At 33.8% G+C, this 23457-nt stretch overlaps 1 protein-coding gene across 4 annotated transcripts in view; it reads left to right on the top strand.

Moving 5' to 3' along the window:
* The window catches only part of ZDBF2 (zinc finger DBF-type containing 2), a 40362-nt gene that overhangs the window by 14503 nt on the left and 2402 nt on the right, over positions 1-23457 (top strand). For 2 of the 4 annotated variants that reach the window (XM_063105901.1, XM_063105907.1), the window contains exons 5-6: positions 6193-6323; positions 11943-18990. In XM_063105901.1, the coding sequence (XP_062961971.1) occupies positions 6193-6323; positions 11943-18828 (7017 nt within the window). In that variant the 3' untranslated portion in view covers positions 18829-18990. Of the gene's footprint in view, positions 1-6192; positions 6324-11942; positions 18991-23457 lie in introns of those variants that run through there. The other 2 variants (XM_063105919.1, XM_063105913.1) reach the window with 2 other exon arrangements.

The following is a 23457-nucleotide window of genomic DNA, read 5'->3' on the forward strand; positions in this document are numbered from 1 at the left end:
ATGGAAATCTTTCCATGTACTTTTTTGTTTGTTTAAATTTTTTCTTTTCTTTTTTTTTTTTGTTTTTGTTTTTGAAGAGTAAGATCGTGTAAAATATGTTCTTTGACCACATTAACAGAAGGAAATTTAGAAAACACATATGGGTGGAGACGACTTTGAGATAAAAATCAAAGCACAGCATATCAGCATTTATAGGATGCAGGGCTCATGCAATGCTTAGAGGAAAATTTATATTTGTCAATACCTATATTAAAAATAAGAAAAATCTGAAATCAGTAATGTAAACTTAAGAAAATAGACAAAGTAGAGCAAACTAAACCAACCCAAAGCAAATATAAGTAGGAAATAAAGATTATAATAGAAATATGTGGAATGGGGAATTAAAAAACGATAGAGAAAATCAACAAAACCAAAAGTTGATTCTTTAAAAAGATCAACAAAATTTGCAAGCCTTTATCTAGACTGACCAAGGAAAAAAAAAGAGAAAACCAAAATTACTAAAATCAAAAATAAAGCAGGGGCATTATTACATTGTCCTTGTGGTTTTTTGTGTGGTAAGATTAGTTTCTTTCTCTTTTTCATTTGCATTTTTGTTTGACCATTGTGTTTTGTTCTTTCTTGTATATATGTGGTAGTAATTATTGTTTTTCAGATTGCAGATGCAGGACTTTCTTGAGGATTTCTTGTAGGTCTGGTCATGTGGTGGTGAATTCCCACAGCTTTTGTTTGTCTGGAAGATACACTGTTTTCCCCTCATTTCTGAAGGATAGCCTTGCTGCGTATAGAATTCTTGGTTGGCAGTTTTTTTTCTTTTAGTATTTTGAATATATCATCCCATTTTCTCCTGGCCTGTAGAGTTTCTGTTGAGAAGTCTGCTGTTAGTCTGATAGGGGCTCCCTTATGGGTGACTTGATGCTTTTCTCTTGCTTCTTTTAAGATTCTCTCTTTGTCTTTGAGTTTGCCACTTTGACTATCATGTGTCTTGGAGAGGATATTTTTGGGTTGAATCCGTTTAGGGATCTTTGAGCCTCCTGGATCTAAAGGTCTGTGTCTCTTCCTATGCCTGGGAAGTTTTTTGTTATTATTTCATTGAATAGGTTTTTCATGCCTTTTCCTTTCTGCTCCCCTTCAGGAACACCCATGACTCAAATGTTTATGTGCTTAAGATCATCTGCCAGCTCTCATAGGTTTTATTTTTAAAAATTCTTTTTTCCTTTTCTTTGTCCCGGATTATTTCAAAAAGATTATCTTCAAGATCAGAAATTCTTTCATCTGCTTGTTCTAGCCTGCTGCTTAAGCTATTGGTTGTATTTTTTATTTTCTTGAGTGCATCTTTCAGTTCCATGAGTTCTACAACATTCTTTTTTAAGGTATTAATCTCTTTCTAAATTTCCTCATTCATATCCTGGTTTTTTGGTTTTTGTTCTTTTTTTTTTTTCATTTCATTATGTTGTCTGAGTCTTCTATCTCATCGAGTTTCCTTAAGATTGTTGCTCGGAATTCCTTTTCAGTCATTTTGAACATTTCCTGCTTTATAGGGTCTGATATTTGAGAATTACTGTATTCTTTTGGTGGTGGTATATTTTCTTGGGTTTTTGTATTTTCTGTATCTGCATTGATGTCTCGTCATCTGGTAGAGAGCAGTTGCTTCTTCTATTACTCTGGAGTGGACTTTGAGGAGAGCGATGTCCTCTTTTTTTTCCCCAGTCTCTGCTGGTGACTCTCCTTGTGTCAATGCAGTCGGCTCCTTGCCTAGGACTTTGGGTGGAGGGGGCTGCAGTCCCCAGCTCCCTGCCTAGGGCCTTGGGCATGCTCTGTGGCCTGCTTCTGGGTGGAGGGCTGCCCAGGATTTAAAAATCATAAGTTTTATATATTTGGGTACACCTGCGCTAAACTGACATTTTAAAAGATTCTGTTAATGACAGCCAAAGTAATTTGTATTAAAAATAAAAGCTTTGAAAATATATCCATATGTTTTAAGTCTTTGGAGAACTGTTGAGGCCTTGAAGAAAAATCGGGCCCAGATCTATGGAGTATTCAACAGAAACATGGAAGCTGAAACACGGACAGAAACTGCCAACGTAGAATTTTTACTCAGTAAGTATAGTCTTTAAAAAGGAAGGTGAAATAAAAGTATTTTCAGGGAACAAAAATTTAGGGTGTTTGTCACCATCAGACCTTCAGTGAGGGAAAAAGCAAATGGAGTTCTTCAGGCAGAAGAAAACTGATTCCAGATGGAAGCTCAGATACAGAAAGTAATGAAAAGCAATGGAAAGGTACACATGTAGGCAGTCTAAATGAATTGCATCTTGTAGGATTAAGAACAGTGTCATACAAGTGTACTTCAAAAATAAAATATTAAGTCAGAACAGACGTGATGCTTGAATTAAAGCTGTATTCAGTGTTTTATTAGAGGTAGGTCCTAGCCAAGAAAATAAGGGAAGAAAAAAAAAATGATAAAGATTGGATAAGAAATAAAGCTATTACCATTTATGTATAACATGGTTCTAGACTTAGAAAATCCAAAAGATATCTAGATAAACTAATCGGCCCTTCGTATCTGCATATTCTGCATTCATGGATTCAACCAACCATGGGTCAAAAATATTTGTAGGGAAAATAAATAAATAAAAAGAAAGAAAATAAGAATACAACAATAAAAAGTAAAACAAATTTAAAAATACAGTATAACAACTATTTACATAGCATTTACATTGTATTAGGTATAAGTAATTCAGAGATGATTTAAGGTATACGGAGGATGTGCATAGGTTATATGCAAATATTACACCATTTTATATAAGGGTGAGCATCCTCAGGTTTTCTTATTTGCAGCAGGGGTGGGATAGGGTCCTGGAACCAAAAACCCGTTGATACTGAGGGACAATTGTATTAGAATTGATAAGTGAGTTTAAAAAAGGTTGTTTGACCAACATAAATAGAAATTGTTATTTTATATAGAAACACCCTGCAGAAAATGAGATTTTCAAAAGGATATTGGGCTGGCTGATTGGCTCCATTGGATCCCTGTTCTGACCGGCTGCCAAAAAAAAAAATTTACAACAGCATCAAAGAACATTCAATTCTAAGGGATAAATACAACAAAATATGTATAAGATCTTTACACAGAAAAACTATAAACACTGAAATTTTCATGTTCATGGACTGAAAGAATCAATATTGTAAACATGTCAGTTCTCTCCAAATTATGTTCTTCCAGTGAAATTCCAATCAAAATCTCAGAAAAGTTTTTTTTAATGAAAATTGAGCCAATTTAAAAAATAAACATGGGAATGCAAAAGGCTAAGAAGAACCAGGATAGTCTTAAAGAAATACTACGTGAGAGAACATACTCTCCCAGATATTAAGACTTATTAAAGAACATCATTCAGACAGTGCAGTCTTGGTACAAAGTTGGAAACACCATGGGAATCAAACCACAAATTCCAGAAACAGATACGTATTTGGATATTTGATTTTGACAAAGGTGGCACTGCAGAGCAGTGAGGGCAGGACTTTCTTAAATAAACGATACTTTACCAATTGGATATGCATGTGGAGTTAAAAGTGAAACTTTTATTGGTAAATCACCCTGTACATAAAAATCAATTCCAAGTAGATTGTAGATGTAAATGTTGTGGGTAAAACAATAAATCTTCTAGAAACAAATGGGAGAAAATCTTCATGAGTTTGGGGATAGAGATTTCTGTCCACAAAAAGCACTGACAAAGAAAGATAATGATAAACTGGGCTGCAGTAAAGTTATGAAACAATGGAAGATGATTAAAAGAAGGTACAGAGAGGAAGGTGACACTTGAACACATACTATGTACTTGAACAAAGAGCTTGTGTCCAGAATAAATAAGAAATTTCTGGAAGTCAATAAGAAAGGCAGAGAATCCATTTAAAAAACAGAAAGAGACTTGAACAGACCCATCATAAAAGAGGATATCCAGATGACCAATAAATATGAAAAGTTACCACAAAAATTTCAGGTTAAGGCCATGATGATATAACATTAAACACCGGTACAGTAGCAAAAATTAAGGAAACTAACAATACCAAGTGTTGATGGAAATAGAGCAGTGGAAACTGATACACTGCTGGTATAAATTGATACAACCACTTTGGAAGACTAGTCCCCAATAAGTACTGAAGCTGAACATCTGCAAACTTTATGACACAGGATTTCCACTCCTAGTAATATACTTAACAAAAATGCATATACATTGTAACCAAGTGACACATATGAGAAGGTTCTCTGCAGCATTATTTTTAACAGCCAAAAGTTGGAAACAACATTTAGAGTAGAATGAATAAATACAATATGGTGTATTTATATAATGAAATACTATACAGTAATGAAAATGAACAGACCACAGCTAATATGGATGAGTATCGCAAATATAATGTTGAGTGAAAGAAGCTGAATGCAAAAGAATACATGTTGTGTGACTCCATTTATATAAATTTCAGAGACTTTGAAAACTAGCATTAAGAATTAGGATAATAGTTACTTTGGGGAAATAGGGAAGGAATATTAGATTGGTATGGGACATTAGAGTGATTTCTGGGTGCTTATTAATTTTTATTGGATAGATGGTTTTGGATGTGTTTACTTTGTGATATTTAGCTGTATGACTGTGATTTGTGTATTTTTATGTATGTTTCTATCAATTCAGAAAATTTAAAGGAACTGACACCTTCTTCTGAGATATATAATGTAGTGGTTACTGCAATTTTTCCATTCATATTGCTTTTTTTCTTTTGTCTTGGCAAAGAGAGGACAAGATGGGATTTTAATTGACTCTTTATTTGTTCCCTTGTGCAATTGTTCCCTTTAACTACCGGGCAGCCTAGCTCTAGTGATGGGTACTAGACAGTGGTAGTTTTATATCAAGAGGATTTTGAGACTGTTATAATTCAGATTGTTACTGGGGCTAAGGCAGCACTACAGTAGACCTCTGAAGTCAACATAGAAGGAAATAATTCCAAGACTTGTAGTGGTCAGGAGCTAGCAACCTAATTTAAATTCTTTTAATGCCTTTACCTTGGTATTTAAAAACTTTTCTTTTCCCAAGTATTGTTAAATTAAAATATGCTATTAAATTGTAAATAACATATGTCAGAAATATTCCATTAGAGCTAGCATGATACAATGAAAAGAACTATAAGCTTTAGAGTTAGACTCAGATTGAAATCCTGGCTTTGCTACTTGCTAGATGTGCAGCTTTGGGTAATTTACTCAAATTCTTTGTGCTTTAATTTCTTCATGTCAAAAGGGGGACAATAATCTTACTCAGTGAAAATTCAATGAGATTACTGCGTAAATGGAATAGCTCTGTGTTTGGTGCATCAGAGGTATTGGACTTCTTTCCCATCCTGCTTGCTGGTCCACTAAATAATGTTAGTAAAGTAAGAATCTTTCTGACTTTGGAGAGAATTATAAAACAAAAATTTAGTGTATTTATTCCAGTGTTTTGGTTAAGGTAGGATTTGTAATCTCTGAAGGAAAATGAAGGATTTTTTGTGAATTAATCTTTGACCTATTCTGATAGAGTGATCCAACCCTATTCTCTTTTCTAACAGATTTTTATTATAAAAAATATTTGTTCATTGAAAAATATAAGAATTTATAAGAAAAATTTAAAATTACCTGTAACTGTACCACATGGATATAAATGCTTTTAAGATTTTGGTATGTTTTCTTCCATTACTTGTCTACACATTTTTAAATTGTAGTTTGAGATAAAACCATACATGTGACTTTTGCATCCCCTATTTTTCTCTTAATATGAAAATTTCTCCATGTTATTAAAACTGCTTTGTATTATTTTAGATACCTGTGTACTGTTACATCTTAGGGCATATTATAATTTAAGGATTTTACTATCACACACTTAGGGGCTTTCCAGTTTTTTGTCATGCTGTAACAAGCATCTTTTTTGCGTAAATCACCCACATGTAAAATGATTTCCTTGGGATATATTTAGAGAAATATAATTACTGTATCTAAGGGAAAGATACTTTTGTGGTTTTTAGATGCATACTTCAGAATTGCTTTATAGAAAAGGTATCAATTTATACTTCTACCAGGAGTATATAAATGAATCAATTTTGTGAAACTCTCATTACCAATGAGTATTACCCATTTAAAAAGTATTATCCAGTTGTTTTTTTTTTCCTTTATAGCATTTGTTCAGTGCTCAGCACAGAAGCTTGACCAGACAGAGTAGACGTCGGATGTGTTGTACCAGTAGTTTGATGGAACGTTTCTTGCAGGATGTACTGCGGCACCACCCATATCATAATCAAGAAAGCAGGTAAAGAAGCTGAGTGGAATAAGATTAGTATATAGTTATATGTTGCAGTAAATTTTTGTGTTAATGTCTCAATACTACTTAACATGAATCTTTTACTCAAGAGATATAAGTGGTATTTTATCTAGTAATCTCCATTTATGATTTTTAATTTTTCTTAGCCTAGGTAAGAAATTTCACTACAGAAGATATGGACAATTATGCTTTTTCCTAAATAAAAGTCATAGGCCAGTAAATATATATCAGGGTGTTTTGTAAGTATGTCATACATAGCATTAAGCAAGGGAAAAAGTTGGGAGCAAAAATAGTTTTTAAAAGATTAGCAACAGAAAAGCTGGCGACAATAGCAGAGAAAGGATGGTGAAAGTAAAAATATGTCAGTTCACATTATTAATGGGACTGTTTGCTAACTCTGAGTGGGAGAGGTATCAAATAGAATTGACTTTTTACAATCTCAGTATCTTGATAGCTTTTTTTTTTTTTGCATATGTTTTTACTTATTCTCAAGGTAACTAAGATAGGAATGGACAGATGTAGCAATATAACATGTTAAAAGTGGCCATTTTAGGCAAAGAAATTGTATTTAAAGGTTGGCATAGAAAATTGTATTGAAGGAACCCAAAAAGTATAATCTGACTCCTAATCAGTTTGATAACTTTTTTTGTATCAATTTGTTTTGGTTGTTTTAGTGCAAATAAATATTTTGATAACATTTAATAGTTAATGTCCTATGTTAAATTAAAACATTGGTAGAAAATCAGATTAAATATTATAGTGAGTTTGTAGCTCCAGATGTACAAGGCAAAATAGATCGTTTAGTACATCTCTGCAGAATTAGCTGAGATGTGTACCAATAGTAGGAAAAGGGATTAACTGCTTTGCAAGTCACTAACCTAGACTTTAGAAATGGTGAAAATGTTTTAAGGGGAAATATTAGAGGAAAAAAAGTGGTTCCTTAGCTGGTGGAAAGATAGAACTAGCCTATCCTAAGGTCAGTATACATTTCCGGTTTATAACTCTCATACGCAATGCTTCAACTAATGTATCTGTACATGCAACTATTTCTATGGCTTAGGTTCCTAGAATTTGATCTTCTGGGCTAGAGTTCATGGACTGTAAAAAAATTTTTTTTTATTTTTTAACTTGTCAGGCTTACAAAAAAATTGCAAACTGGTATGAATAACTCTTATATCACCTTCATCTGGCTTCCTCGAATATTAAGTATAAAATAATCATAATATGATGATCAAAACTAGGAAATTACGTTTATACCATACTATTAGCAAATCTATAGACCTTATTTAAATTTGTCCGTTGTCCTACTATTGTCCTTTTTTGGACCATTTAGTTATCACATCTTCTTAGTCTCCTTTAAACTTAAACAGTTCCTCAATCTTTTCTTCTAAGACAATGACACTTTTTACTGAGTACTGGCCAGTTATTTTATTGGATATCCCTAAATTTGGGCCTGCTTGATGTTTTCTCATGATTAAACTTAGATTATGCATTTTAGGCAAGAATATCTCAGAACTGATGTTGTGCCATTTTCAGTGAATCAAATCAGGAGACACATGATGTTGCTATATCTCATTGCTGGTCATGTTAACTTGGGTCACTAGATTAAGGTGGTGTCTGCAGAGTTACTACACTGTAAAGTTACCATTTTTCATTGTAATTAATAAGAATCTGTGGCGAAGAACTTTGAGACTATGTACATATCCTTTTTCTCAGCTTACTTTTGCCTACTTATTTTAAGCATCCTTTGATGATTCTTCCCTAAAACAGTTATTACATTTATTAATCAGAATTCTACCATGCAGAAGAGCTTTACTTGTTCCCTAACTTATTTATTCCGTTATTTTTTTTTTTTATCTCATTATAGACTTTTGGATATTTCTTTTATTCTGTGGATTTTAATCTGTTACTGTTTGTTTATTTTGATACTCAAATTGTTTATGGACATTTTAAATCTTTGATAAATGATACTTCCTAGAAGGCCATACCAATTTATACTCACACCAGTAGTGTATAAGAATGCTCATTTCCTATCACTCTTGACAACTGGAGTTACCAACCTCTTTTTTTCCCCACCTAAAATAATAGGCCAAAAAAGTATATCTCTTACTTAGCCTTTATTTATGCATAAAATAGAACTTTTTTGTGTGTACTTATTGTCTGTATTTTATCCTATGAATTGTTTGTTTGTATACTTTGCCCAAGTTTTATATTGAGTTATTTGTATGTTTTAGACTTGTAAGCATTATTTAAATATGGGTAAGTCTTGTATTTTAAATGTTACATATATTTTCTCAAAATCTGTTATATGTCTTTTAACTATATATGTTCCCTTTTACCATATAGAAAGTAAACATTTTTACGTAATCAGATCTGAGAATTTTCCTTTATGGCTTCACTCATGTCTCTTTTTTCATGCTTTTGTTCTTTTAAATATTTTTAATTATCATGGAATTTGTTTTTGTATGTGATGTGAGACTGGATTTCTACTTAATTTTTAAATGAATGTATCTCTAATTATCCCTTGTGACATAAAATGTCACCACTTGTAACATAACCTAAATTCCTGTATTTGTGTGTGTGTGTTGTATATATGAGTATATATCTGGTTTTGAGTACCATTTTATTCCCTTAATTTTTAAAAATCCATGCCAATACTACATTACTATCTTTATAAACTTCCTGAATTATTGGATTTATGGTTTTTTTAAAAAAAATCTTTTCTCTTCTTCCCTTGTCTAGACATTGTAAGTTTTTCTATTATTTTAGCTTTCCCCAAAACCAGCTCTTGCCTTATATTGTTTCCTATTCATTAGTTTTTCTTTTTCCTTAATTTTCTTCCATCTTTTTATGGGGGCAATTTGTTATTTTTCCATCTTCTTGAATTGGGTGCTCAGTTAGTTAATTTGTGTTCACTAATTCTTTTTTTAATGGAAGTATTTAAAGTATGAAGTTTTCATTATGGCTACATTTCATAGATTTTGATATTTAATTATCTTATTTATAGATTTAAAAATTTTCCTTTTTAGCTTAAAAGTTATATAAAAGAGTGGTCTTTAACCTTTAATGGTTATATTTTGTTGTTGTGAAGTTAGTTGCAAATGATTAGAAATATGGATTATGATTTAGTTGTTAGTCTTAAACACATACCCACAAATACAGATGTAAATCAAAGCATCTATATAGCAGTTCCTAACCTTTTTGGGATTTTGCCAACTTGTTTGATTTTGCGATATTGCCTTATTTTCTGTTTTTCTTTTCTTTGCCAAATGTTGCAAAATTAGTTTTGTTTTGAGAATGTTGTAATAGACCTTAACACAAATGAAGACAGTCCAGGGTTCTGAAAAAAATTAGGGGAAAATGGTTATCGCATTGCGATTTTATTGATTAGAGTTCAAAAGTATGAAAAATTATGGATTTTTTTTGCCCCGTCATATTATTTTGATATCAGAGATTACTTTTATTTTCTAAATTCCAAGTTAATATTAATTAAGAAAATAAATTTAGATAGGAAAGAAAGTAACCATAATACTTATGATACGTTAAGAAAAAGAACAGTTGCATGTGGCTGACACGTGTACATGTTCTCTTGGATGAATGTGGCATCTCTCAAATTGAAAAATAATTAATAAAGGTATTTTTAGGTGTTAATCTATTTTTTATTTTTATTTTTTGTGGACTACTTTTTAGAACAGTTTTAGATTTACAGAAAAACTGGGATGATAGCACAGAAAGTTTCTATAATACCCCTTTACCCAGTTTCCCTATTATGTTAATATAGTACATTTGTTACGAGTAATGAACTGATACTAATACATTAAAGTCTATAGTTTATTCAGATTTTCTTAGTTTTTACCTAAACTAAGTTTTCCTTAGTTTTCCCTCTTTTTCTGTTTCTTAATCCCACCCAAGATGCCACATTACATTAACTTGTCACATCTCCTTAGCCTCCTTTCGGCTGTGACCATTTAAACTTTTTTATAAAGATCTAGATATGATGATATTTATCACTTTGAATTGTAGTTATTTTTTATGTGTCTGACTTCTGCTGCTACTCGAATGCTCCTTGAGTGGCAGCTTAGCCTTTGAATTTGCCTTGGTATCTAGCATAGGACCTATTACATAGTATTAAATCTTTAGTAAGTGATTGTTGTATGGCTCAGTTTCTGCCTCTCTGTAATTAAGAATGGTTACCAGAATGGAGGAGGAGGAAAAATAGTGGACTAATGGGTATAAAATGATGCTATCTACTCTAAGTGAATCCAGTGTACAGTATATGCAGGTATTGAAACAACACACTGTACCCCACAACTATGTACAGATAAATGTTAAAATATTTTTAATAATAGATAAAAAGAATTTAAGGCCTAGCAATATCATTAGATCAGTTGGCTATATATATATATATGAAAAAATGATTCCTAAAATATTTTGGGTCAAGCCTTGATGTTGGGAGAAGAGATTCAGTGACTGATTTTAGATATGAAAGTTTTAGATTTTTTAAAAAATAATGCACTTTAATATTTTGAATGGGAAATACATACATGTAGACATAATTCAAAAAGCACATTCAAAAATAAGTCTTCCTAATAGTCCTGCCCCAGCCATCCTGTTCACTTTCCTAGAGGTAAAGTGTGACCAGTTTCTTACATGCCCTTCTACAGATATCCTATGTGTACAGTTTCTTCCCTTCTATTTTATGTAAATGGTAACATTCTATAGATATGTTTCACTGACAATGTTTATAGTAATTGGCTTTTATTAGTACATATAGTGCTGCCTTCTTATTTTTAAAACTTACGTTGTATTCCATTAAGTACCATTAGTTATTTAACCTGTACCCTAGTGATGCACGTTAAGGTTGATTCCAGTCATTTGCTTTACCCAAAAAAAAAAAAAAAAAAAAATTGCATTGAATATTTTTGTATATTCTTCAGTAATAAACACGAGAAAACCAAAAGTGGAATTACTGGGTCAGAGGGTTTGTACATTTTTAATCTTAATAGATATTGCCAAATTGCTCTTCATAGAGATTACTAATCTACATTGAGGTTCTAGTAATGTTCATAAAGGTTAGCTAATCTATACTCCTACCAACAATATATTAAAGTGCCAATGTCCTTACACCCTTGCCAAAATAATATTTAATAGCTAACATTTATAAATGCTCATTATGTGCCAGGCTTTTTTTTCCTTTCTTCTTTTTAATGCTCTTTACATACAACAACTAATTTACTCCTCAAAACAATCTCATGAGGGAAAATATTACTATTCCCTTTTTTCAGAGGTGGAAACTGAGGCATACAGTTGAATAACTTGTGTCAAACTTTTGTCTATTTACCACTCTGAAAAATGATATGTGGTTTTATTTGTGTTTTTCTCTTGTTTAGGAGCCATTTGTGTTTATCAAGTAGCAACTGGTGGAGCTACCTCCATCTTCTGCACTTATTACCTTCCTAAAGTACATTCAGCATACACCCTGGTGTGATTGCCTTGTCCTCTATGGATGGTCCAGAATAGAAAGAAAATAACATTTATTAAGCCTTTACTTTAACATTTTAAACAGATATTAGAATATTTTAATGGATTTTTCCCCTTTCTCTTTAGATCAACGCAAAATGAGACACTTTCGAGTACTGTATCATCTCCTGAAGTGGTTCAATTGGATGATGATGTTCCTGAAGAAAAGGCTGAGGATGCTGCTGGAGCTGGAGGAGAGATACCCTCCAAGGGTTCTGAACCTGTTGAAGAGTTACATACCAGGCCTAGTAAATCTCAGGAATGTACACAGCAGGTTTCAATTCGACCATCAGTTATTCAAAAACTGGAGAGGGGACAGCAGCAGCCCTTGGAGTTTGTTCATAAAATTGGGAGCGGTATGAAAAAATTTAATCCAGTAGATATTGGTCAAGCTACAAATAATGGAGAAAACTTAATACGTCCCCCAGTGATTTATAATGCTCCTGCTAGTTGTTTACCTGAAAGTTCTTATGATAGACCAGTTACAACTAATACTACTAAATTACTACTAGCAGCCCATTTGGATTCAGTTAGCAAAAGTGACCCAAACCTTGAACAGCTAGACAGGGTCTCTAGAAATCCTGTGCCATCATCCCATCTAGAAACTCCTTCAGTTTCGTATCAGAAACCTAAAAAATCAAATAAGAAATCTTTATATAAAAATTCAGATAAATTGGTTTTACAGAAAGATGTAAAATCTGAGGGTAAAACTTTGTCAACTGGCTGTAAATCCCGTGAACTTATGGGTACTGAGGGCTCGTTAAGAGTTGAATCTCCTCCTGAATTAGCAGTAAACTCAGCAGTAAATCTGAATAAAACTGACATGCCTTCTGATAAAGGAATCTCTGAAGATGCCATTCCAAAGCACCATGAGGAAATCTTTTCTAATATGGATTGTACTCAAGAAGAAAAGCATTTGGTTTTTAACAAGTCGGTCCTTTTGGAACAGAAGCGCTCAGTGAGTTCTGAAATGAAGCTTGATTGTGGCTCTCTTGAGTCAGCATCTGATCAACCCCAAGAGGCTGTACAGGACTTAAACTTTTGGAAGGAGGAGCAAATTGACCAAGAAGATAGAAACTATGGCTCTAGAGGTTCTGAAATGAGTTTTGATTGCAGTTCCTCTTTTCATTCTCTGACTGACCAATCTAAAGTGACTGCCAGAGAAATAAACCTTTCAAAGGAAGTACATGCTGATTTACAGTATAAGAATAGTAAATCTGGTGTTTCTGAAATCCGTTCAGATTACACTGACTCGCTTCATTTGGTTACGAGCCAATCTCTAGTGGCTGTTAAAGAAATAAGTCTTCAGAATACGATGCGTATTAGCCTGGTTGACGAAAGCTATGAATCCAGTGGTTCTGAAATGAATTTTGATTGTGATGCTTCACTTCAGTCAAATAATGACTACCCCCAACAGTCTATAAAAGAAATAAACCTTTGTAAGGCAGAGCACATTGCTTTGGTTGATAAGAACTATGGATCTAGTAGCTCTGAAGTAAGTGCTGATTCTGTTTACCCTCTTCAGTCAGTGGCTCACCAACCTGCAGCAGCTGACCAGTCCATAGTGGCTGACTGCCCCACAGTGGCTGTTACAGAAACAAAACGTCAGAAGAAGATTCATGTTGGCTTGGTTGATAAGAACTATGGATCGAGTTGTTCTGAAACAAGTTTTGATTATGATGTTTCTCTTCAGCCAGGAGTTGACCATCCCCAACTGACTGTCAAAAAAAGAAATGTGAAACAGAGACACGTCCGTCTAAAAGATAAGAAACGTAAACCCAGTAGTGCTAAAGCACATCTTGATTGTGATATCTCTCTTGAGACAGTGGCTGATGAACCCCAGAAGGCTGTTGAAGAAATAAATCTTCTGAAAGAGAAGAATGCTGACCTTATGGATATGAACTGTGAGTCTCATTGTCCTGAAATGGGTTTTCACGATGATGTTCAATTAGTGGCTGACCAATCTCAAGTAGCAGTTAAAGAAGTAAACCCTCAGAAAGTAGATATTGGCCTAGAAAATAAGAGTGTTCAATCTAGCGTTTCTAATCTAAGTTTTGATTCTCATGCTTTTCTTTATCAGTCAGCTAATGATCAACCTCAAGGGGCTTTGGGTGAAGTAAATCTTAAAGAGTTAAAGGTTGACATGGAAGTTAAGAGCTGTGGGTGCTCCAGTTCTGAGTTGACGTTTGATTCTGATCCCCCTCTTCTGTCAGTTACTGAGCAGTCTCAGCTGGATGTTGAAGGAATAAAAGAAGAACACATTAACCCGGAAGATGAGAGCTGTGAGTCAAATAGTTCTGAAATAACTTTTGATTCTGATATTCCGGTTTGTTCAGTAGTTGACCAACCTCAAGTAGCTGTTTATGAGGAGGAACCTGTTGATCTGGAAAATAAAAGTAATGAATCTTATGTTTCTGAAATAACTTTTGATTCTGATATTCCTCTTCATTCAGGAAATGATCAACCTGAAGTAGCTGTTAAAGAAGTAATCATTCAGAAAGAAGAGTACGTACACTTAGAAAGGAAGAATCATGAACCCAGTAGTTCTGAAATAAGTTCGGATGTGGATTCTTATGCCCCCTTTCATGCAGTGACTAATCTTCCTGAAGTAGCTGTTAAAAAGCTAAATCCTCAAGAAGAGGAGCAGGTACACTTAGAAAATACAGAAAATGAACCTACTGATTCTGAATTAAGTTTAGATTATGATACCATTTTTCATTCGATGAGTGGACATTCAGAAGATCTCGTTAAAGAAATAAACCCTCAGAAAGAAGCGCACGTACACTTAGAAAATAAGGGTGTTTCTGAAACAAGTTTGGATTCTCATACCTCTGTTCAGTCAGTGACTCACAAACCTGAAGTAGTTGTTAAAGATATATGGCTTCAAAAAGAAAGCCATGCTGAATTCCAAGGTAAAAGTGCTAACTTTAGTGGTTCAGAAATAAATTTAGATTCTAGTGTCTCTCATTCAGTGACTGAACCTCAAGTAGCTGTTAAAAAAATAAACATAAAGAAGCAGCATGTTCTGAAAAACAAGAGTGATACATGTGGTTCTGAAATAATTTTGGATTCTGATGTTCCTCCTCAGTCAGTGACTGAAAAACCTCAACTGGCCATTTTGAAGGAAAAGCATGTTGATCTGGAAGACAAAAACTGTGAATCTAGTGATGTAAAAATGAGTTTTGACTCAGATGACCCTCTTGAACAACTTCAGGAAGGAGTTAAAAAAATGCACCTGTGGAACGAAGAAGATATTAGCCTAGGAAATAAGATTGATGAACCTAATGCTTCTAAATTAATACATGATTCTGATGTTTCTCTACAGTCTCCAGCTGATCAACCCAAAGTACCTGTTAAACAAATAAACCTTGAGAGTAATGATCATATGTATTTGGAAGTTAAGAATCGCCAGTATAGTTGTTCTAAAATGAGTTTGGATTCTGATTTTTTGGTTCAGCCCGTAGTTGATCGACCTCAAATAACTATTTTGGAGCGGGAGCACATTGAACTAAAAGGTAAGCACAGTCAATCTTGTGGTTCTGAAATAAGTTCTGATTCTGATGGCCCTGTTCAGTCAGTGGCTGACCAGCTTAGAGAAACCGTTAGAGAAATAAGCCTTTGGAAGGATGAAGAAGTTGACATGGAAGATAAGAGGGATGAAGCTAAGGGTCTTGAAATTATATATGATTCTGATGGCCATTTTCAGTCAGTGGCTGGCCAACCTGAGGTAGTTAAGGAGGTCAACCTTTGGAAAGAGCATGTTGACTTGGAAGATAAGATTATCAAACCTAGAGATTCTAAAATGAATTTTCATTCTGATGAACCTCTTCGGTCTGTGACTAATAAAATCCAAGAGGCTGGTAAAGAAACAAGTCTTCTGAGGGAGGAACATGTTTGTCTGGATGATAAGGGCTATGAACCTGATCATTCTGAAATAATTTTTGTTTCAAATATCCCTCTTCCGTCAGTGATTGAGCAACCACAAATTTTGGAAGAGGAGCATGCCAATTTGAAAAATAAGAGCAGTGATCCTTGTGGTCCCGAAATAAGTTTTGATTCCCATGATCCTTATCAGTCAGCAGCTGACCAGCTTCAAAAAGGTGTCAAAGAAATAAATGTTTGGAAGGAAGACTGTATTTACTTGGAAGATAAGAGCTATAAACTAGGTGATTTTGAAGTAAGTTATGGTTCTGATGTTCCTGTTCAGTTTGTGGCTGATCAATCTCTTGTGTCTGTCAAAGAAATAAATTTGCAAAAGAAGGATCATAATGACCTAGAAAATAAGAACTATAAACCTTATGGTTCTGAAATAAAATGTGATTATGGTGTTCATCTTCAGTCAGTAGTTGACCAACCCCAAGTGGGTTGCAAAGAAACAACCCTTCAGAAGGAACGGCACCTTGGCATGGAAGAAAAGACTAATGAACTTAGTGATTCTGAAATATGTGATTCTGATGTCCCTTTCCAAATAGTAGTTAACCCATTTCAAGCATCAGCCAAAGAAACAAATCTTCAAAAGGTGGTACTTGTGGACCTGATGACCAGTGATAGTGATTGTGAAGTAATCTCTGAATCTGTTATGCCTCTTCATTTAGTGACTGACCCACCCCAAGTGACTGTCAGAGAAACCAACTGTATAGATGCAGGATGTATTGATGTAGAAGATAAGATCTGTGATTCGTTTGATTCTGAAGTAGGATATGTTTGTGAAGCCCCTTTTCCATCAGTGACAAACCAATCCAAAGAGACTTTCAAAATAATAAACCGGAAGAAAGACTATATTATTCTGGGAGATTCAAGTTGTCAGTCTTCTGAAATTAATTTTAATGTTGATGCCTCTTATCAGTCCATGACTTACCAGTCACAAGGGCCTGATAAAAAAAAAGTGAAATATATTGACCCGGGAGATAAGAGCTGTGAATCTAATGGTCCTGAAAGAAATTTTAAATTGGAAGATGCTTCTCAGCCAGTGACTCGCCAACTGCAGAAAGCTGACAAAAAAGTCAACCTCCGGAAAGATCCAAAAAATATTGGCCTGAAAGATAAGAGCTGTGAATCTAGTGTTTCTGCAGTAGATTGTGATCCCTCTTCTGAGTTAGTGATCCATCAAATGGCTGATAAAGAAAATCCTTTGAAGTTAAAACATACAGATCTAGAAGGTATGAGCAGTGAATCTTGTAGTTCTGAGATGAATTTTCATTATGATTCCTCTCTTCATTCTGGTACTGAACAGCCTCAAGAAGCTGTTAATAAAATAGACCTATTTAATAATGTGTCTGTTAGCCTGAAAGAAAAGAACCATAATTCCCAAGCAAGCTCTGTTCCCTTGGTTGGTTCTGTAAGGAAGCTGGAAAAAGCAAAGGAGGTCATAGAAGATGATCCTGATGAACCAGTTCTTGAAGCCTTGCCTCATGTTCCTCCTTCATTTGTGGGGAAAACATGGTCTCAGATAATGAGAGAAGATGACATAAAAATTAATGCTCTTGTGAAGGAATTTAGGGAAGGTCGTTTCCACTGTTACTTTGATGATGACTGTGAGACCAAAAAAGTTTGCGTGAATGAGGGAAAAGTTACCTGTGCTGATCAGGACAGTGCATCTATTCAAGCTCTATCAGATTGTGATGTTATTGCAGGTGGTATTTCGGATATTGATGACTTTTCAGTGGCCTTAGATAAACCATACCATCATCATCCTCCAGCAGAGAGTCATATGGCTTCTCGATGCCAGACTTCAAAAGTCAGCCATGGAACTGAAACTGGTTTTAAGAATAACCCAGTGATGAAAAGAAAAATGATTAGACAAGAAGATGACTCGCCAAGAAGGAAGCATTTACATTTACAGAATGACAGAAAAACAAAAAAGAAAGTAAAATTTGGGACAGCTGAATTTCCTGCGTCATGTACTAAAGTCTTGAAGCCGATGCAATCCAAAGCTTTAGTCTGTGTTCTTTCTTCTCTAAATCTTAAACTGAAAGAAGGTAATCCCTTACCCTTTTCTAAAATGAGGCACTGTAGTTGGGATAATGATGTACGGTTTATGTACAAATATAAACGGAATACCTTTAATTATTGCAACCCATTGATTAAGCAAATTGTAATGAATCCTCCACTGAACATAATAGTGCCAGAGTTTGACAGGCGTAACTGGGTTAAAATTCATCTTAACAGAAGTGACTCCAGTGTAAGAGATAATGATGCTGTTGTACAGAGCTCTTCTTCAGCACCTTCTATGACAGTGCCAGCAAGATATGAATTAAATTCACATCATGGGACTAGTGATTCTTCTGTGTTTCTCGAGCAATCAGAGGTTTTGAATGCTAGCGAAGTTCCAAAGGAAAGTAATTTCAAGCTAACTCCTTTAAATCGTGATGTTGCTCAGATCTCTCCAAAATCAGTTAGAAAGGAGTTTTTAGAAAGTACAAGTAAAAAGAAAATTCAGGGAAGGAAGGTGACAATTAGTAATAAGTCAGGTTTTCCTAAAAAGGTTTACAAACCAATTATTCTCCGGCAAAAAAACAGAATAGCTTCAGAAAACCAGTCAGTTTGGATTCGGACCAAGCCAGGTGACATAATTAGAAAGTATATTTCGAAATACTCTGTTTTTTTGCGTCATAGATATCAGTCCAGGAGCACTTTTATTGGAATGCCTCTTAAGAAGAAAAAATCTGTTGTCAGTAGGCTAAAGAAAGCAAAGAGACCAACTAAAATGCTTTTGAACTCCTCAGTTCCACCAGCTGGTGCTGAAGAGGAGTTAAGAGCTATAGCACGTCCTCCTCCGAAGCAAGCTGTGCAGGATTCTTCCAGTGATGCAAGAAGGAAGAAGAAAGGTAATAAAACATGCTGTAACAAAAAGAAAAAGCCTTCTAGACCCGTTAGAGCATATGATTTGAGAAGTTCATGTTACATACCAGATTCTGATAGAATGATGACTCGGCTAGCAAGCAAATTGAGACTTGAGGTAAAATACTGGTAGAAGTTTTTGTGTTTAAGCCTAGTTGAGGATTCAGTACTTCAACTGAAATATATTTGGTACTTTGTGCACATAGCTTTCCCAGCTTTGATGGAAAAACTAACCTTGAACTATTTTGCTATAGATATTATTTTTCAGAACTTTTATATTCATTTAAAATCAGTGTTTAGGGTCCTTTTTTATTTTAAGATTTGAAAGCAACTTTTGTTCAGCATTTTCTGTAGAAGAGCTTCATCTTAGTTTATGTCTTAGTTTGTCATAATATAATTTAACACAGTATGTAGAATTTTGTCACTCAAATTGTGTCCCTCTTTATTTATTTTTTATGATTATTTCGTATGCCAGCAAATTATAACATTGTGAGAATGAATATAGCAAACTTATTAAAGCTATCTTAGTATCACTTTTTAAAAATTGGAACAAATGCATATACACCTGCATTCTGTGTGTTTCGGAGTGGCATTGTCAATATAGTGTTCTGACTGGATAATTAAAAAGTAGAAATTATAATGAATTTTCTCAACTTTTGAATGGTATTGACTTAAATGATCACAAACAAAATGTAATTTATCTTTCTTTTAAAAGCATTCCAGAGAATGAGATTCCGTGATCTTTAATCCAGTTTTTATAAACTGCCTGTGATTTATATACATAGCACAAACTCCTGCTTCATTGAAATTGGATCTGCAAGTCTGTCTAATTTTCCTCATTTGGACACATACAATCTCTGTAGGTTTTTCTTTAGCATTATCAGATCTTAAGGGGAAAATGATTTTGCCAGTGGGCTTAGGCTTTTTTTTCCCCCACAACCACCTTTACTTCCCTCTACGTGAGAGTTGGTGGTTTAATATGATGAAAGTCCAGACTATTTTATGGCCTCATCTCTTAAAAATATTTTAGACATTACCATATCATTTTTTAATAGCTTGAACTGAAAGTGTTGGTTTGGTAATATTATTTTGGCAGGCCATTAATTGTATTAATAAATTAGTTATAATCTTAATATTTCAAAAAATTGAATAAAACTGGTAACAAGTGTAGGCCCATTTTGCAAGTGAAAATCACTTGTACGTTAGTTTGTCTTAAACTCGCTGACTGATTTTAATAGTTTAAATAAAAGATGTTAACATATGCAGTATAAGTCTGGAGTACTCAGAATATTTAGAGCTTTTATTCAGGACACTGGTTGAGCTGGTGCAGATGCATCCAATTATCATGGTAAGCCAAGATCCTAGATCTTTTTCTATCATTAATGTTATGGGGAAACATGAATTTCAACTATATCATACAACTACCATATTTACTGAAACTAGGGTCAGTGGTAAGATGTATCTTGATTTCAGAGATAAAAATGTTTCTTTAGAATTAATGAAATACATTATAGCAGTTGGTTTCTAAATGTGGTTTTATTTCAGGGGCCATTATTTAACCTGTGGGTATGTTATGTTATAATTTCATTACTTCTAAACTTAAAAAGTAATAATGTTGGGAAAAAATGAGCAAATGTTTATAGTTTTTGTTGCAAAGCAGCATATACAGCATTTCCTTCAACCTTGCCTGCTCATATGCAAACAATTAAATTTCTTTTTTAAAACAGTGGTGTGGCCCACTAGTTCAAAATAATTCTCTAATTTTAATTTAGGATGAAAGCTCTGTCCTACTGATTAGGAAGTAAACAAACAGCTAATATATAAAAATACTCTGTGGGTATTGGTGTCTTTTTTCCCTGTAGAATAGACACGTAGTTCCCTTAAGTACTATTAATAGACATCCTGCATTCTTTCAGTGTAAGTTTAAAAGCAAGAGATCTTATGAAAATAATGTACTCTGTAAATATGATTTATCATATCTATTGTGATTACATTATACAGAGAGGACAGTTCTTATTATAATTCAACTGATCAAAATTTAAAGTAAGAATAATGCTACTACTTTTTTCCCGTTGGAAACCTCTTTTAAGTACCATTTTGACAGAGGTCAGGGAAAAGGTTTATATTTAAAATTTATATTACCAAAAATATAAAAGTATAATATAGTACCAATGATTTTGTTTAACATTTTGGAAATATTTACTAAGGTCTTATAATCATTATTATTTTAGACAAGCTTGAAAACTTGACATTGTAAAATCAGTTGCTTTCAGAACTCAGTAGTATACAAGATGTGCCCCTTTGTCCAAATAAATTTTGGCTTAATTTGCAGATTAGATAAAAACAACTGGATGTTTTTGTATATTCAGGAATGCACTAAATTCTTTTAATAGTAAAAAATCAAATTACAGCCATAATGAATATTTTATTAATCTTGTCCTTGTTCAGTATCTTGCATAGATTTTTATTGTAATTGTCCTGAGTTATACAGTATGTGGACAGTATTGTGTAAAGTGTGTTTTTGCATTTGTGCATTTAAATTATTTGTGTAACTAGGGCTCTGAATAACACTTTTTTTTTTCTTTTGGTTAAAGAAAACTTATATTTAAATATTCAAATAATTATATATTTCCATGTGAAACTAATGTGAAGACTAATAATGTATTTTTTATAATGCAATTTAAGGGGTAAACTTGTTTTTGAAGTAATCAAGATAAAATTTATTAAATATTGAAATTTGTCTCTACTCTCTCCTCATCTTAGAAACTTTTTCTGGGAATACTTAAAGAATCAGAGAATAATGAAAACAGAAGTACGTTTTATAAATAGCCCAAGAGTTAGTAAATAAGAATATAAACATAAGTGTTGATACTGGTGAGAAAATAGCTTAACCAGAGATATACAGGTTATATTCAATGCAGTAGTTATTTCAAAGGATTAAAATTAAACTACTTATTTGTCTGCTGGATTGGTGGATCAGCAACTTTTCACTTCGTGTACCTGTATTGGAATGGTTTGTGAACAGGATTGAGTTCAGTAGGCAGTATCTATATCAGTATTCGATACCTACTGGGAAGGGAGAACTTTGGTACCTCCAATACCATAGCCCCTGTTATAAAAGACAAGAAAACGTGGAAGAGCGTACATAAGTCATAGAGTTAGGTGCCTTTGGCTCCAGTAGTATTGACTGCAAGGGAATTGAAAGTCAGTTGGTCCAGGATGTCATTGTCAGGATGAACAACATCCTGTTCTTTGTAATTAAAAATTACCAGAGTAAAAATGAAAAGTGGAAGTTCATTTTCAGTTAAGTAGTATTTTTATGTGAAGAAAATATGGAGATTACTGAAAAATTATGTATTTAGGGAATTACAAACTAAAATGTCAACCTATGATGGGGGTATGGAGGGAGGGTAGGGAAGAGTCTTAGCATTTCCTTGTACTTTATTTGGACTCCAGATATTAGGGGAATAATAAGATAATTTAGTACATTTCCTGTTGTTCTTATATTTTATATGTGTATTTTAAAGGTTCTCTCAATGTATTTTAAGCTATTTACCTTGATTAAGAAATAGGTCTAGGATGAAATATAGTTTGTTGCTGAATCTTTCAATAACTATAAACTTACACATTTTTCCATGTTTATAATTTATTACATGCATGTTGTAATAAATTTATTTCCAGGTTTATTTTAATAAACCTTAAAATATAAATTTATTTTCCAGGTTTTTCAAGCTCTGTGTGTGTGTGTGTGTGTACGTACATCTTGATCCCTTACTGAGTGCCAGATGTGGTTCTGAGCTTTTAACCTGTATTATCTCATTTGATCTTCAAAGAACCCTTATGAGTTAGTTACTGTAATTGTCGTTGTATATCAGATGAGAAAACTGAGGCATAGAAGTCTACAGTTAATCCCCATTCCCACCCCCAGTTCCAGGCCACCATTAATCTACTCTCTTTATAGTTCAGCTTTTTCTGGATATGTCATATATGTAAATGAACTATAAAATATATGTTCCTTTCTGTCTGGCTTCTTTCATTTACCATGATGTTTTTGAGGGTCATCCGTACAGTAGCATGTATCAATATTTTGTTCCTTTTTATTGCTGAGTAGTATTTAGTTTAATGAAACTGGTAACAGAACTCTGGTCTCCTGGTAACAAATATGATAAATTCATTTGGTTTGAGGCTAGCTGTTCTCTTTATGCTTTATGTACTTGTTATCCTTGATTACTTCCCAAACCCAAGACCAAACAGGATATTGCCTTTTTGAGTGCTCTGTCCCATGCTTGAATGCTCTGTGCTTTCCTCTGTCTTTGACTCTGTCCCTTCACTCCCCATCTTCACATTCTGTTCCCTGTGCTCTGTGAATTCTGATTTCATTGTCAACATATTACCCTGTGGTCTCAATCCTTTCACAGTGGATGGCTTGCAGGTAACTGAAATCTGAGAATCACGTCCAAGTTGGCCATTATTCTAATCTACATGAGCCACAGAGCCAGGAAGTGTTGATGGAGTACTCGTTGTGGTGAACACTTCTTAAAATTACTCTCCTATATAACCATGGTGTACACCATCGAAATCAGGAAAACATTGATCTAAACACTGATCTGTCTACTCCACAGACCTCATTGAGATTTTGCAGATGGTCCTACAGCATCTTTTAGAAGTCCAGAATTTGATCCAGCATCATAGACTGTCATGACTCTTTAGTTTTCCTTCAGTATGGAGCAAGTTCCTCATTCTTTGTTTGTATTTAATAGCA

The sequence above is a fragment of the Cynocephalus volans genome, chromosome 1, assembly GCF_027409185.1.
Source record: "Cynocephalus volans isolate mCynVol1 chromosome 1, mCynVol1.pri, whole genome shotgun sequence".
Lineage (NCBI taxonomy): Eukaryota > Metazoa > Chordata > Mammalia > Dermoptera > Cynocephalidae > Cynocephalus > Cynocephalus volans.